Source organism: Equus quagga, chromosome 5, assembly GCF_021613505.1.
Source record: "Equus quagga isolate Etosha38 chromosome 5, UCLA_HA_Equagga_1.0, whole genome shotgun sequence".
NCBI lineage: Eukaryota > Metazoa > Chordata > Mammalia > Perissodactyla > Equidae > Equus > Equus quagga.
In genome coordinates, this window is record NC_060271.1 from 77,599,454 (window position 1) to 77,617,072 (window position 17,619).

At 40.0% G+C, this 17,619-nt stretch overlaps 1 protein-coding gene across 7 annotated transcripts in view; it reads right to left on the reverse strand.

The window, feature by feature from the left end:
• Positions 1–730: 730 nt before the first annotated feature.
• ALMS1 (ALMS1 centrosome and basal body associated protein) overlaps positions 731–17,619 on the reverse strand; it is a 244,752-nt gene continuing 227,863 nt past the window's right edge. For 5 of the 7 annotated variants that reach the window (XM_046660995.1, XM_046660994.1, XM_046660991.1 and 2 more), the window contains 7 exons: positions 11,316–11,436; positions 10,021–10,221; positions 9,497–9,726; positions 8,581–8,764; positions 7,595–7,655; positions 2,565–2,664; positions 731–1,524 (listed from right to left, as the gene is read on the reverse strand). In XM_046660995.1, the coding sequence (XP_046516951.1) occupies positions 1,480–1,524; positions 2,565–2,664; positions 7,595–7,655; positions 8,581–8,764; positions 9,497–9,726; positions 10,021–10,221; positions 11,316–11,436 (942 nt within the window). In that variant the 3' untranslated portion in view covers positions 731–1,479. Of the gene's footprint in view, positions 1,525–2,564; positions 2,665–7,594; positions 7,656–8,580; positions 8,765–9,496; positions 9,727–10,020; positions 10,222–11,315; positions 11,437–17,619 lie in introns of those variants that run through there. The other 2 variants (XR_006888598.1, XR_006888599.1) reach the window with 2 other exon arrangements.

The following is a 17,619-nucleotide window of genomic DNA, read 5'->3' on the forward strand; positions in this document are numbered from 1 at the left end:
TCCTGTTTAAACAAACCTAGTGGAGATGCTACAGGTTCTCCCCAGGGCACCTGTAGTAGCATTCTCAAGAAGATGTGTTCTGGCTGGGGCTAGGAGGAGCTGTGGCTTCTCAGGCCCTGAACCTAAATGCTCTGGGAAGATGCCTGGATGACACAGGCCCAGGCCTAAAGAGAATCACACTCCTCATTCCTAGGTGCACTCCATCCTGCCCTAATTTCCTTGCAGACCCAGGTTTCCAGACAACTATCACTTTCTGTTTGCTTTCTGACTAACAACTTCCCACAAGACATGTAAACAGTCACACAGCATTTGAAAGCTGAAAGGGGGGTTAGATGTATTAACTCTCTCATTTTATAGGTAAGCTGGCCCAAAGTGGTTAATGTCCCAGAAAGAAAGAGAAGAACTAGGAGTCGACTTCATGTACCGGGGTTCTTTTCTCTGAGCCTTCCTCACAGCCCCCTTCTGGGTTAGGAGGGGAGCCTAGGTGGCACCATTTGAAAGCTCTGAGCTGCGCTTGTGGCAGAGCCCACTTTTTGATACGGCCTCTCAGGAAGCCTTCTGGGGAGGCAACTGGCCCCTACTGCCCTGGTGGCGCTTCGCTGACTTAGAACGAGACTCCTTAGCACCTTCCCCTCCTCAACTTTGGGCCTTAGCTGTAATATCCAGGCCACAGGATTATGTGCTTTACGTACATTATCACATTTATTAACTCATGGTTTTCAGAGTGGTTTTCCAGGTTATATACATTGATTCCATGTATGATGACAAATGGCCTGAGGCTTCAATCCTGAAAACTTGAGGGTGGGTGGAGGAAAATCCACCAAAGGCTAGTGGCCTTTCTTCACAGCCTACAAAGCAAGCCCCTGGGGCAGTTGGAATAGGCTAAGAGGAGGCTCTGGACCCGAGGTGCCTGTGTCTGCCAGGAGTCTCTGGGCACACCCAATGAGTACCCAACCAGACATCCTCTCCACAAAGCCCACGACAGGCTCTTGCCCCATCATGCTGTGCTCCTAAAGAAAGGCCACATTTCATTCTCACAGCCCATTTCCCTCGTTGATGCTTTTAGATTGAGGCTCCCCACACCCCTCAGGGAAGATGCTGCATAGCTCCCTGCACATCTCCAGATGGGAAAGAAATGACCATCTGTTGCTTGTTTTACTATAAGTCAAACAGAAGTTATTTATTTTCTAAAAGTATAAAAACACATACAAAAAGGGACTCATTCTCAGCTAGAATTAAGAGATAATATCATTGTAACAAGCATCCTGGAGGGCAAAGCCACTGAGGTGAAAGTATTGCTCCCAAATCATTACTAACCTTAATCACCATTTTGCCTCGGGTTTTTTAGAAGGTTACTACTTCTAAATTACACGTGGACAACGAATTAAGCTTTATTAAACCAGACTCATAAAAGTAAGAATTGTGATTCTCCAGGTTGCTAAAATATAATTCTCAGGCTCTGAGGAAAATAATCTTACGTCAGTCCCAGGGAACTTTTCTCCCCAGCAGTTGATTGGCCACTTTCTGTGGAAGAAAAGAAAGGCAGGAAAGAAGTCAGACACTCTCCCCACCAGAGGCAGACAGCTACTCCTCACCCACAACGTGTTGCTCAAGACACCAGTGTGGTGGTGTTTATCTTCCCCAGCTACAGAAACTATGGTAATTATACAAAAAATACTTCTTGAAGTGTTTAGGAAAGATGATCTACAAGCAATATCTATTGTTTCTATACAGATACAGATAATCTATAATCCTGATAGACTAATCCATCCATCAGTTCACAAACACATAAGCATAATAAGAAGCCTGGTCTTGTGATGCTGACACACCAGACAGTCCAAGCAGAGCCTGGGAGGGAGCCCGGCTCAAGCTCTGAGGTATGCTCCAGAAGCAGCTCTCCAATCCCACATCAGTTTAGTAGGAACTGTCTTTTGGTTTCTGACTTTCAGAGTCCTCTTGAAGTGAGGGGGTGGGAAGAAAACAAGAACAGTGAAGATAGGCACAGAAGCCACTGAGAAATAATGCTCAAGGAATTAACTGGCAGCAAGTCCCCCGGCCTGTGAGGGTCTGGGGCTTGCAGCACCACTGAGTCCACGGGGGCCATGAGGAGGAAATGGTGGTCGCTTTGAGGCTCTGACCCCCCAGGGTGCCAACTCTCATGTTACACTTGGACATTTTCTAGTTTATTTTAAAAGTGCCAAAAGTATATGATTTACCCATAAGGGGCATAAAATTACCATCTGGGACTCTGGAATGAAAGCCCAACAATTTTGATAGATTTGGTCATTTCCACCATGCCATCTACACTGAGTCCTGAGTCTGAAATTTGCTTTCATTCCAAATGTATACCTGGAAGATGCCTTCCTTAGATTTGCTGTTTTAGATTTTTAGATTTGAAATCTAGTGACAGGTGCCCTTATCTTCCAAATTTTAGCAGTGGTCCAATGTATTACAAGCTTAAGTTCGCTCCCTAAATGTCATTAATTCAAACAGGTCAGATGTGTTTCTCTCAATTTCTCTTTCCCCTGATAAACCTGATCAATCCCGCTCTAGGATTGACTGACCTTTTTAAATAGCTGGGCTCGCAGCCGGTATGATTTATATTCCAGTCTCCTCTTTTCCTCTTCTCTCTTTTTCTGTACTTCTGGAAGCTGCTCATAAATCCTTAGAAATGGCACCAGTGGAAAGACAAGCAGCAGTGAGGTTATCAGGCTACAAAGGCACACGATCTCTTCTCACCACATCTCCCTGTGAGGGGACTAAATGCCCCTCACAGCCAAGCCCTGGGCTGTGTCGTGCTCAGCTTCCTGTTAGACACTTGGACAAAAAAACCCCTGGCCTGGGGTGCTCATGTCTGAACGAGGAGACAGATAAATGAAAACATCATAAAATCATGCAAAGAGTGGTTACTTCTAAGAAAGGAGTGGGATAGAGGGGTGAGGATGAACTGCTTTTCACTCCATATGCAAAAATGCATAGTTTTGATAGAAGATAATGAACATGTATTACTACTATGTTTTTAAACACAAGGGAAATAATGGGAAAGAAAAGTATAGTCATAGTTATAGCTACAAAATACTACACAGAGTTACAGGAAAAGAAGAAACTTATTCTGACTGAAGGAGTTCAGGGAAGACCAGAGAAGAGATGAAGCTTGAAGTGGGTCTGGAAGAATAGTTAGGAGCAGAAAAGGGATAGAAGGAGAAGGGAGTCCTGGTAAGAATGGCGCCCAGGCTTCACAGAGAGAACTGTAGGGGAGCAGGTGGGACACAGACCGGGTGAAGAGAGGTCGGCTGGGGAAGGTCTTGTAGCCATGTGAAAACCTTGGGCTCTGTCCTATCAGGGATTGGGTGCCACTGATTTTAAATAGGGAGGAATATGATCAAACACGCATTTGATAAATACACCGTACTTGGAAACAATCTAAATTTCCAACAAAAGAACAGTTAAACAAATTATGGAATATAATGGAATTATTATAAAGCCCCCCAAAAAAAGATGTTTCAAAGAATTTTCAATGATATGGGAAAATGTTCACAATATAACGTTGAGCAAAATAAAGCAGGTTACAGACCTGTATATACAGTACGATCAAGAATTTGGGGGAAAAAAGGTGTGTGTTAATACAGGTCTCTGCAAAACCCTCACTCCTGCCAGAAACAGGACTAGTGTTAGTTATGTTTAGATAGAAAGACTATCAGTGATATTTATTTTCTTCTTTCTAGTTTTCTCTATATTTGCCAAAGTTTTCTAAAATCTGAAAAAAAAAATCATTGAAAATGATGTAGAGGCTCTGTGGAGCATAGATTAGAGAAGATACAAAGCAGAAGCAGGGAGAACAGCAGTTCTCTGTGACTGGAGTCTAGCCCTCTTCAAGGCAGTGAGGAGAGTGGGTTCCAGAGCAATCAGGAAGCCAAGTCTCCAGGACGTGCCAGCTGGTTGCATGTGCAGTGATGGGTAACATGGCTGGAGGTGATCACTCCCCGCTTTCTAGCCTGGTGAGAGGATGGCTCCAGCAAGTGTGAGAGTGGAAAATGGGGAGTTCCATTTTGGACACAGAGGAGATGATCACTAACTGAAAACACAAAAGTGAAGGTCAGGAGAGAGACCAAAGAGAAACAAACATGCATTTTTAAAAGTCACTGTTGATGAAACTCACAATGAGATATCACCTTGCATCTGTTAGAATGGCTACTGCCCAAAAAAAAAGAAAAAGAGAGAGATAACAAATGCTGGCAAGGATATGTATGGAGAAAAGGGAACCCTTGTGCACTGTTGGTAGGAATGTAAACTGGTACAGTGTCTATAGAAAACAGCATAGAGGTTCCTTAAAAAATTGAAAATAGAATTACGATATGATTCAGCAATTCTACTTCTGGGTACATATCTGAAGGAAATGAAATTACTGTCTTGAATTGATATCAGCACCCCCATGTTCACTGCAGTATTATTCACAATAGTGAAGACATGGAAACAACCTAAGTGTCCATCAATGGATGAATGGATAAAGAAAATGTGGTATAAATAGATAGAAACAGATATATAGGTAGATAGATATAAAGAAAATGTAATACACACAGACACAATGGCATATTATTCAGCCATTAAAAAGGATATCTTGGCCAGCCCTGGTGGCCTAGTGGTTAAGTTTGGCGTATTCTGCTTTGGCAACCTGGATTCAGTTCCCCAGCGCAGACCTACACCACTCGTCTATCAGTGGCCATGCTGTGGCAGCAGCTCACATACAAAATAGAGGAAGATTGGCAACAGCTGTTAGCTCAGGGTGAATCTTCCTCAGCAAAAAAGAAAAAGGATATCCTTCCATTTGCAACAACATGGATGGACCCTGAGGGCATTATGCTAAGTGAAGTAAGTCAGACAGAGAAAATCAAAACTGTATGATCTCACTTATATGTGGAATCTAAAAACATCAAACTCACAGAAACAGAGAATAGAATGGTAGTAGCCAGGGGCTGAGAGATAGGAGAATGAGATGTTGGTCAAAGGGTACAAACTTCCAGTTATAAGATGAATAAGTTGTGGGGATCTAAGGTACAGCATGGTGACTCTAGTTAACAATACTACGTTGTATACTTGAAAGTTGCTATGAGAGTATAACTTTAATGTTCTTACCATAACAACAACAACAACAAAATCATAATCAAGTAAGGTAAAGATGTGTTAACTAATCTTATCGTGGTAAACATTTTGCAATGTACACGGGTATCAAATCATCACTTTATACACCTTAAACTTACACAATGTTATATGTCAATTATATCTCAGTAAAAGCTTGGGGAAAAAAAAAATCACCATTAAAGAAGGGATAACAAAAGCCACTGGAAAAGAAGAGTTATCCAAAGGGGAACATGTGGCATGAAGAGAAAATCTGCTTGGACCAGGAAGATTATATTCTAGGGCTGGAAAGCTGGGAGCCAGTCTAATCAGAATAACCTAAAATCACATTTTGTAAATAGCTCCTTGAAAGCAATTACTACATATTATTGCAGACAAAGACAGTACATATTATTGGAACTGTCTGTCCATTCGTTCACAATCTGGAGTCAATTATACATATAAAATAAACGTTTTCTAAAACAAAAATACTTTAGTAAGAAGAGTGGCACTGTTCACATATTTTGCAAATCTCTTTAACGTCTGGTTTAATGGAAGACAGCTGGATTCTTTCATCTGCCTCTGTATTGTCTGTTGTTATATGTTTGTTCTGGTTAAAGTATACATTTAAAAGAATCCAGTTTACACACATATGTAATTGGAAAAGGGAGGAGTATATCAATATTCTTTTCAGATAATTGCTGATTTTCTTGATACTACACCAAAACAAGTGGTAGTTTTTAAAAAATTAGTTACAGTGTGGAATCTGAAACCATATTAGTGAAGTTTTCTAATCTATTACACAAAGTACATCAGTCTACCTTGAACTTTGAATAAATATTCTATCCATGTCTGATTTTGTAATACCATGCAACAGTCATTTGGAAAATCCTGGTCCAGTGAATTAGGCAGATCTTCCAAATGCTGACATATTTACTTATATAATATGAAAAACATCACATTTGTTAATGTCAGCACTGATCTAATCAGAAAAGTCTAAGTACTGGGAGGTAATCAAGCTCATACTGGTAGACACAAGTTTTCTAGAATTCTATTCCTTGCTTGAAAACTCAAAATTTCTCTTTGGCAATAAATACTGTCAGCTGTTTTCCTTGACGTGACAGATTCACTTCTTTATTTTCAAGAAAAATGTCTATCATAAACCCAAGTCGGAATAATCAGTTTATCTGTCATTCCTTCAAGTAAAAACTGTGTTCCATGAAAAAGGCAGCCAGGTCAGCTTGCTCCACAAACCATGCTGTAAGTGCCTTTCCTTGAACCAATCATCTATCTTGGAATGCAGTGGAAGTGCCTTATGTGTACTTCCACGATGCTGCTGGCATGTGGCTGTGAAGAATACAACACCTCCTAGACCAGCACAGTTTGGTGCCACCGTCTCAGATAGTGCTAAGGTACCAGCAGTGTTACTCCTCCTCCCATTACTTTTGCATCATCAGTGCAAATGTCAACACAGTAAAAAAGGGACCTAATATCCTAGTAACATTTTGAAATTTGTTTTGACCTGGCAAATCCCCCGAGAGGGTCTCGGCAACTTCCAGAGGTCCATGGACCGTACTTTGAGAACCACTTGACTAAAGCATCCCTTTGAACTTCCTATAAGGAAAGGGTTTACTAAATGGAGAGTGAAAACAAGATTTCAAGAGGAATGCTTTAATTACCTAAGATAAATTGTTTTCAAGCACTATGCTGACTATAAAACTGTTCTCATTAAGGGAGGTCTCTAATGAGCCCCTAAAAGGTAACCTTTAACTTAGTTATTCCATGGCATTCTCATGATCAATATATGCTTATCTCTAATTAATGAATAGCTAATACACGCAAAGGCACAAAATTTAAAAAGGTGAAAAATTAGTCTTTCTCCTACATCTGCACCCCAGTGACTCAGTTCTTCTTCCCAAAGGCAACCACTATAACCAGTTTTTTGGGTATCCTTCTAGAGATATTTTATACATATAAAACTATATGCATCTATAAAAGCACAAATACTTCTTTTTAAAGACTACAAGTGGTAGCAGTGTACACACGCTTCTGAAACCTGATTTTTTTTTTAAAAGCTTAACTTAATGTGTCTTGAAGAGTACTTCATTATTTCTAACTGTATTGGATAAATTTCTAGAAATGGGATTGTCTAGATAAAGGGTAAGACCCCAAATAGATACTTAATTTTATTTCAAAATATTCTTTATTTATATTTAGGTTTCTAATAAGGATGAGCCTGCCTAAGGTGTGCAAATTAGTGGGGATTCTTTGTATCTTTTGTGTATAAGTCATCCATACCATGCTATATATTTTTCTTTTCTTCTTTAGAGTCATAAGTGAGAAACTACTTTCACAACTCATTTTCTCATAATGTTTTAACTTGAGCATAATGCCTTTATTCTGGGGGCAAGCCAGAGCTCTTGACCACTTGGTGGCCTGATTTATACTTTTGTAATTACTCTTATTCTTCTGGCCTTACCGTTTAGACCTCTGAATCATTTCCTTCTTTCCAATAGGCCTGTTCTGAGCAGCCATGAAGCCTAAGCAAGAGAAGAAGGGGTTTTCAGTGGATAGCAACTTAATAAGGAGGAGTGTGTTGCTCAAGAGCTATGAGAGCTGCTAGGACTTGGTGCCCCTACCCTGAGCTGGCAGTGTTGGGTAGCGAGCAGTGGCCGAGGCCAAGGCCAGTGTTAGACTATGGTGACTGTGACAGCACCCTAAGGCTCATGAAGACACAACACACTGTGGCATAGACGAGACAGTGTGAATTGAAACACTGACCAGTTTATAGGTAAGGCTGTGATGAAAGCATTAGGTAGTACTTTATAGTTTTCACAGCTTTCGTAGATTTTATTGAGAACTTACACCTGGCATAATTGTAAAGCACACACACTCTGGAGCCAGCCCACCTGGGTTCAAATCCCAGCTTATTAGATGTGTAATCTTGGGCAAGGTATTTAATCTCTCTGCCTCAATTCTCTCATCTGTAAAACAGGCATAAGAACAGTATCTACCTCAGAGAGGTGCTGTAACCATTAAACGAGAACAGTGCCTGGGCAAAACAAAAGGGCTATGTAAGTGTTTTATTATTATTATTATCATCATTATTGCCACCCTATGAGGTAGACAAGCCTGGAATCAGCCACATTTTTAAAAGAAAATCATGATTACTTGCGCAACTAACTTGCCCACGGCCACAGAGCTGGTTTATAAAAACACTACTCTCATTGCACACTCTCGTCTTTAAGACGTAGGGACAGGGCAAGAGTAACTGGCCTTATTTGGATCACGAAAGTGCTGAGAGCTAAACTGGCCAGGTTCTGCTATCCAAGGAGACTGACTCTCAGCAAGCCAAAAGTCACTTTCTGTCCATGTAACCGGCCTGACATTGAGCAATGCTCCCTGGCATGAAGCAGACCTTGCCCTCTCTAGCCAGTGACAGGAAAGTGAACAGGCAGAGTGTACCTCTCTTAGGGAGCGGGCACATGGGGTCCCGGTAGCCCTGCCGTTCCCTCACAGCGTTGAACAGTGCCTCCCGCTCACTCTGTAACATGTTCTGCAGCTTCCTCTCCTGGACTATTAACTTCAGGCGCTTTATCCGCTCCCTAGAGCGGGAGATGAAGTCAGGTCTGTGAAGGTGAAGTGACTCCTGAGGAGAAGAAAATGCCCCCGATCTCACATTAATGATGCAGTCTGTTCTCCAAGGGCCTAGAAAAACAGTATCTGCCCAACGGACCTGGAAAGCCTGTTTCTAAAGTGCAGAATGTATCTAGAGTTAAAGAATAATCTAACAACTCTCTGTGGGGGAGAGCTCCAGTAGGGAAATCAAAGGGATCAAAGAAATGCCTTTGGAATAAGCCAAGAACTAAGATTGCAGCAATTACAACTCCCCCAAACATCGATGGGACAGAGCTCGGCCCATTGTGCTATTTTAAATTTCCCTTCAAACAAATACCTCATTAAATAACATTTCCTTTAGCTCCCAAGGTACATATAAAGAAGAGACTTAGTGTCTTTTAAACTCTGGGTCAAGCAGGAATAGGAGTCATGTAAACAGAGGAAGAAATATGAGGCTGACACACATCAGGCCTCTGGAGCACTCCACATGTGCATATCTACAAACCCAATGAGCAGTGTTACAGCATCCTCCCTTCTCCTGCCTTGTCCCCAGACACTGAGGGTGATGCGTGATTTAGAATGGTTAGTAGTAAGGCAGCCTTTGAGTAATGATGAGAGTGAGAACAGATGAACTGCGGAGATGCTAGAAAGGCGGGTGGTGTGATTGTCCTTTGGAAGGCCAAGTCATAGATTTAACTTCTTTGTATCTCGCCCTTTCTTCCCTCTTAAATATATGGCTAAAGTTAACTCAATGTCATTGTACCTGTAGGGTTGCTCTCACAAATGGCCTCAGCGGATCTCTGCCTGAGCCTGCTAGTGACCCATGGTTGTCCATGTGCTGTCCCTGCCAGTTCTGTTCTCGTAATGGCTCCCTCCAGGGTTTGGTGCTGGTTATTGGTGCAAACCAGGAGATACCAGGGCCACGAAGCTTGGGAAGGTTTTCCTTCTTAGGACAAGACTTCACATTTTCCACAGGAACAAACCATGAAACTCCTGTAGGAAATATTTTTAAGAAAGAAAAAAGATTTTTCATTTTTCTCACCAGAGATGTGCATAGCATAGGTTCTCAGGGGACTCGGCTGTCAAGAGGGCACCAGGATGCCCTGGAGATTGCTTAACCACAGGTATGACTCTAATTATAGTTCTAGATACTGTGAAAATTTGCCAAGGTGGTGCTGGGGCCAGAGGGGTCAACATAGAGTCATTTAGAAACAAAGAATCTCAGCATTGCAAGAGACTTGAAATTCACTGGTTTTTCTGTTACAGAACAGGGAATTAGAAACCGACCTTCACGGCAACTCTGCTCGTTCTTCCTTAACCTTTTGTCCCCAAGATAATTGGTAAGGAGCCTTTTCTCATCTATGTTTTCTTCTGACCAAGAAGTCACATCACTGTCCTCTTCTCTAGCCTCGGTAGAACTTGGAGTTGGAAAAGTCATCCCAACATCTCGAGTGTGTTTTCTGACACCATTCACAATCTCCAAGTTACCTAAGGGGAGAGAGCACAGATATCTCTGAGAGCAGCCTTGAGGCTTATTTGCAGGTGTATTGAAGACAGTAAATGAAAAGTTTTAAGGCTTCAAAACCACAGGCTACTGCCTTCTCTGGGTGGGGTGGAGGGGTGTGATGGGGGGAGAGAGAGAGAGAGAGAGAGGGAGAAGGAGAAAGGAAGAGAGTTTTTATTCCTAAGTTGGTTTAGATATTAGAGGGAAAGAACTACTAATATAGGTTCAATGGGTAAAGGATTTTAGTTCTGATCCTAAGTGAGAAAGACAGTAAATGCTTATAGTCCTACTGGCAGTCACCCAGGTAAGGAGGAGGCTGACAGATGTAAAGATAAGACTTGAGGAGAAAAAAATTAAGGGGGAAGTTTATTTTTATTTTATAAAATCAAAAGATATAGAAAAGCATAAAGTGAAAAGCCTCCTCCCCACTCCTACTTTCCACTCAGCTTATAACCCCATGATTCCAGCTAATATTTTCTGCACATTCAAGCAATTCTCTTCATTTTTTAAATACATGTAGTAGCATGCTATACATTGTTCTGTATCTTGATTTTTCCTTCTAATTATATCTCTTGGAGATCTTGCCATATCAGCAGAGAGAGAGAGAGCTTCCTTATCCTAAGTAGGATTTCATTATATGGATGTACAATAATTTATTTAACTGCTTGGCTACTGAAGGATAACTAAGTAGATTTTAATTTTCTGCTATAATAAACAATAGTTCAATGGTTAATTATATACACTTGTCATTTTGCACATATGCACAGTACATACATCTATAAGCTAAATTCCAAAAGTGAAAGTGCTGGGTCAAAATAATTTTGATAAAACTGCCAAATTGCCTGTCATAAGGGTTGTACTCCCAACTCATACTCCCACTAGAATGTATGAGAGAACCCTTAAACTCTTGCCCACAAACTTGCTATCAAACTTAGATTTTTGCCCGTCTGATAGGTGAAAAACGGCATTTGAGTACAGTTTTAATCTTCATTTCTTTTATTATAAGGGAGGTTGAGTATCTTATATGTTTAAGAGCTACTTGTATTTCAATGGAAATGTTTAAATTCAAATAATTTACCTGCTTGTATACCCTTGTTTAACATATGCACATTTTGCTTGTTGCAAAGGGTAGAGGTCGAGCTCCAGAAACTACTGGTAGAAGATGAAATAGAGTCAGAAGAAATCATATGGTTTGCCACCTGGAAAAACAAGAGAGACCCTGTTATTACCTGCAGTCAATGGTACTTTTACCCACAGGATAAGAAAACATACAAGTCACCAAGAGCCTTTTCTAATCTAATTCAAATTGTTGAGATGAAGTGACAATGTGAATATGCCACCACATAATTTGTGATAGGGAGGAGAATGCTGTTATAGTTGGATAAGGGCCTGAGCTCTTTCAAGAAGGTACGACAAAAAGATTGGGTATGTTCCCGGGACTTGAAAAAACTCTGAAGAGGATGCTAGCCAATGATTAGTCTGGTGGGTCTTCAGAATGAAATTCTGACTTGACATTTGCCTAAAAAATCGATAAGACATGAAGAGGGCTAGGGAAAACTAAAGAGAATGATGAGCTGCAGAGAGTGCTTTCAAGAAATCCAGACTCAGATGCTTAGACAAGGATAAATACACAAAGAGCTGAAAGGCCCATGAGAAGTCCTGAATAAGTGGAGAATTGCAAAAAGCATTACAGAGCTGAAAAGGCCTTTTTAGTTATGTTCCAAGTAAGTAGAGCAATGAAGGGCAAGTTCATGGATTGAAGCTGATGGTGGAATGTTAGTGGATGACAAAAATATTATCAAAATTTAGTTGAACAAATATAGTATAAAACAGTATTGTTTAAACTTGCTCCCGGGAGAGGGGCCTAACCCAGAACAATGAATTGGAATCTCTAGGGGAGGGGTCTGAGCATCTATATTTTGAATAAATACCAGGTGCTTGTCTACTTAGGCAAGTCTGGAAGAGGTGAATTGAAGCTCAAGTCAGGAAATGAAACTGAGAGTATCTACTCCCCTGAACTAGATAAACTATATTCCAGGGCCTTTAGGAAACTTGCAACAGAATCCTGGAGGAGAGAAGCTTTGTTAGATATCTGGGGACAGACAGTGTTTTAATTTTCAAAAATTAAGCACTGCAAACTGGTGGACTTAACACTGATAACTTCTAAAATTCTAGAATGGATCACCAATCTGATAATTTGCAAGCAGCTGGAGGTCAAAGAAAAGATTAGCAAATTTCAGCCAGGGCTCAGTAAGGCAGGCAGAATAAGCCCTGCCAGGTTAGCCTTGTTTTCCTAGTAGACATGGCACTAAGCGGCAGACCAAAGAATGTGTAGTAGAGTACAACTAGATCTGAATGACAAAACTTCTCATGACATCTTTGAGGGCGAGATGGAGTCACATGGGTTGAATGATAATATAAGTTGGTAGAACCCTAACTGGTTGAACCACTCTTACCCAAATATTATCAACATAGAGTGAGGCCTTTACTGAGTGGTATATTTTGCATTCAACAACAAATATTTACCAAGCACCTACTGTGTGCCAGTCACTTGGTTTGCTCTGGCTATTCTCTCTTACCATTTTATGTATCAATGTCTCAGAGATATGGAAAGCAGATTTCCCATACAAGGCACATCTGGGAGGGCATGAATGGCTGTCAGGATCCCAAGTAATAACAGGAATGATGGACCAAATCAAACAACAGATAATTGTAAAGCCCTATACATTAGGCTGAAGGAATGGCAGCAACTTTGAATCAGTAGAAAGTGCTCTGGGTCTGGAGTCCAAAGACCTAAGCCAGTCTCAGATCTTCTCTTTACTAGTGGGCTCTAATTGAGCAAGCCATAGCCTCTCTATGCTAGGTACCCCATCTAGAAAAGGGAACACTTGCACTTCTGAAATTACAGAAGTGTTATAAAAAACAAATGATTTAGATTGTGAATTGTAAAAAAACTAATATAAAACTATGAGACTATTATGATGGTAAAAAGCCAAAATGTATGAGTACAGAAAGGGTGGTGAGGAAGATGTGACTGATTGGCAATACACTGTATCTTCTGCAGCTGAAAAAAAAAGAGAAGAAAGCACTTTAGGTACTGAAATGGACTGAACTTCAAGAGATAGATGACTAAGTCCAAAAAGCAAAATATGCTGCCATTTTTGTGAAAAAAGATAGAAAACATACTGGTATTTGCTTTTTTATGTATAAAATACCTGTGAAAGAAAAGAATCCAGATTGCAAGGGAAGAAGTAAAACTGTTTTTATTTGCAGATGACATGATCCTGTCTGCAGAAAATGCTATGGAATCCATAAAGAAGTACTAGGACTAGTAAATAATTTTAGCCAGATTGCAAAATATAAGATCAATAAGATAAAAGATCAATTGTGCTTCTATTCTAGCAATGAGCAATCTGAAAATAAAATTAAGGAAACAATTCCATTCACAATAGCATCAAAAAGAATGAAATACTTAGGAATAAATTTAACAACAAAAGTGCAAGGCTTGTACACTGAAAACTACAAACATTGGAGGGAAAAATTAAAGATATAAACCAACAATGAGACATTCCACATATGCAATTTAAAAATGGGCAAACGATTCAACTAGACAGGGGGCTGGCCCCGTGGCCGAGTGGTTAAGTTCGCGCGTTCCACTGCAGGCGGCCCAGTGTTTCGTTGGTTCGAATCCTGGGCGCGGATGTGGCACTGCTCACCAAACCACGCTGAAGCAGTGTCCCACATGCCGCAACTAGAAGGACCCACAATGAAGAATATACAACTATGTACCGGGGCGCTTTGGGGAGAAAAAGGAAAAAATAAAATCTTAAAAAAAAAAAAAAAGATTCAACTAGACATTTCACCAAAGAAGATATAAGAATGGCCATAAGTACATGAAAATATGTTCAACATTACTCATTAGTGAAACACAAATTTAAATCACAATGAGATACCACTTCACATCTACTGGGATGACTACAATAAAAAAGATGAACAATAGTAACTGTTGACAAAGAAGCAGAGAAACTAACACCTTCACACATAGCTGGTGGGAATGTAAAATGGTACAGCCACTTTGGAAAGCACTGGAATTTTCTTAAAAATTAAACACAAACTTATCATATGACCCAGCAATTCCACTCCTAGGTATATACTCAAAAGAAAACATATGTCCACACAAAAACTTTTACACAAACGTTCATAGTAGCATTATTCATTTTATCCAAAAAAACCAAAAAAATCCAAATGTCCAACAACTGGAATTGGATAAACAAAATGTGGTATTATCTATACAATGGAATACTAATCAGCAATAAAAAGGAACTACTGATGCATACTACAACATAGATGAACCTTGAAAACATCATGCTAAGCAAAAGCAGTCAGATACAAAAGACTACATATAATTCTATTTACATGAAATGTCCAGAAAAGGCAGAGGTCAGATTAGATGTTGTCTGGGGTTGAGAATGCAGATTGCAAACAGGTACAAGGGACCTTTCTGGAGTGACCAATGTTCTAAAACTGGATTGTGGTGATGATTGCGCAACTCTGTAAATTTATTAAAAAAAAAATGGAATTGCACACTTCAAATGGATGAATTTTATGGTATGTAAATTATACTTCAATAAAGCTGTTTTAAAGATCTCTGGAAAGATACGTAAAACTAGTAACATTGAGAAACTCTGGAATAGAGAGATAGGTGTCTGGGGAACAGGAGTGAGAAGGACACTCCTTATCAAATCCTCTTTTCTACATTTTTAGTTTTGTACCATGTGGTTGTACTACCAGTTTAAGAAGTGAGAATAAACAAAACACAAACTTATGAGGAAGAGTGTGGCAATAAAGGTTTAATGACTCTTGCGAGTTCAACAGGAGTAAAACATATGTTAGGCGCTAGAAATGTTCCAGCCATAGAAAGAAAGGTGATAGATCTCCTCTGTTAAAGTGCTTTCATCACCTGAAGCACAACACGCTTAATTCAAAGGGACATGTTTAAAAATAGGATATCGACAAACTTAGACCCAGGAAATTGCCAAGTTAGGAAAGGGGAGTAGAAAGCATGACCCATCAGGAATGGCTCAGAGTGAAGACCTGAGAGAAGAAAACACTTCAGGGAAGGAAGTGGGGAACCGAGAGGTAGAAGCTTAGGTCAATTTTCTCTGCCTCCAGGGAGCAGAACTGGGAACAGAGCCAGGAAATCCAATGCAAGCTGACTTTGGATCTTTGTAAGTTAAAACCTTTGATAATGGGAGGCTTAGACAAATGAAATGAGCTGCCCAGGAGCAGCAGTGAGCGGTAGAGCTGTGGAAGCAAAGCTGGAGCGCCTTGTGGTGCAGATGCAGCTGAAGTGTTGATGGTCCCTTCCAAGCGGAGTCTGCCAACCTCCTGCGCTCCCAAAGGACACAACCTGCCATGGTATGCACCACTAAGTGTGAAAAAACACGTTTCCCTCTGATTAAATGAGGAGCTTTGGTGTATGTGTTTCTATTTCTCGTTCAAATCTCTAAGTTAATTCCTGCCTATAAAAAGGTAAACATTTAAAAATAGAAAACAGTCTAACAATAAATTCACTCTTAGCAAAATATATTTAGTTAGCCCTTCTACGATGGTGAAAATCAAAAGGACAGACAAAAACCAATGTTTTCAAGGATGTGGAAAACCTGGAATCCTCATACACTGCTGGTGGGAATGCAAAATGGTAACAATACTTTGTACACCAGTCTGGTAGTTCCTCACATGGCTAAAAGTAGAGTTATCATATGATCCACCAAATATCCACTCCTAGGCATATGTCCAAAAGAAATAAAAATATATGTCTACAGAAAAACTTGTACATGAATGTTCACAGCAGCTTTGTTAATAACAGCCAGAAAGTTGAAGAAATCCAAATCTCCATTAACTGATGAACAGATAAAATATGTATATTCATACAATGGAATACTATTTGGCCATAAAAAGGAATGAATATATGCTACAATGTAGATGAACCTTGAAAACATTAAGTAAAAGAAGCCAGTCATAAAAGATCACATGGTATGATTCCACTTATATGAAACGTCCAGAATAAGCAGATCTACAGAGACAGAAAATAGATGAGTAATCCCAGCCGGGGTCTGGGGCAGGGGTAGGAGGTTGGGGAAAATGAAGAGTGACTGCTAACGTGTACAGGGCATTTTTGGGGGTGTTGAAAATGCTTTAAAATTAGATTGGGGTGATGTTTGCACAACTTTGTAAATATACTAAGACCTACTAAACTGTATAGTTTAAGTAGGTGAATTTTATGGTATGTGAAAGATCTCAAAAAAGCTGTAAAAAATGTGTTTATTCATGTATATAAACTGAAATACATGTAGATTATGAAGCCTTATTTGGAGGAAAAAAGCTTCTCATGCTCTACGGTCTTGCATCTCCTGTGTTACTGAATCAGGGATACAAGAACAATGGAAGGTGACCAACATATAATGAAGGAACCATGCAATCACGCCATGTTGACTTCCACAGATTCACAATAATTACAATGCACAGGCCTGCACTGTGTCTGACAATTTGTGCTGAGGACCCACCATAGGACAGAACATCGTATTTGCTGAATTCATTTATAGATGCTGTCAGTAAACCACAATAGTCCACGTTCATTAGTCCATGGGAGAGTCTCAGCCATCTCCTCTAATGATATCACCCTTCAGAGCCTGGGTGTGGATCAGCCCACTCACTTCTCTGCAATGGGGCTTACACATAAAGATTTATGTGACTACGAGTCAGGTGACATTATCAGCTACCATGGTTTAAGCTTTCTGTTGGAGAGAGTCTCAGAAGGAGATATATGCTGGCTAGCTGCTTCTATTTTAATCTCTACTATTAGGAGAGCAAGCTCACCTGCTCACCTTTTCACACTGGGAAAAGAAAGTAAATGCCAACATCTCAGAGATATTTCAGGATTTTTATAGTATTTTTTAGTTTAATTAACACCTAAGTGAGACTTATCCCCATATTTATTGATCAGAGACACCATCAGATAGACTCAGAAAAAATAGCTTTTCAATTAAAAATTACTTTTTAGGTGGAAATAGAGTTTAGGAAAACATCCAATATAGAAAAAAGGCTATGTTTTCTTACACAACCCTTTATGGCTCTTCTTCATGTAGGAAGATTGTTATTGCTGACCTTCTGCCATCTAGGTGCTTGTTGGGAGATGCTTTTCTTTCAGAGGAATGGGTTTATGCTAATTCATTTATAACCACTCAAATCTGGGACCAGTGATACACATTGAAAAGACAGTCAGAGTCAAAATTAGAAATATAGTCTATGGCACCAAGACAGTCTTTCCTTGTGAAAAGTTTTTAGATATGTGCAGATCAAACTGGCAATTTTAGTTTCAA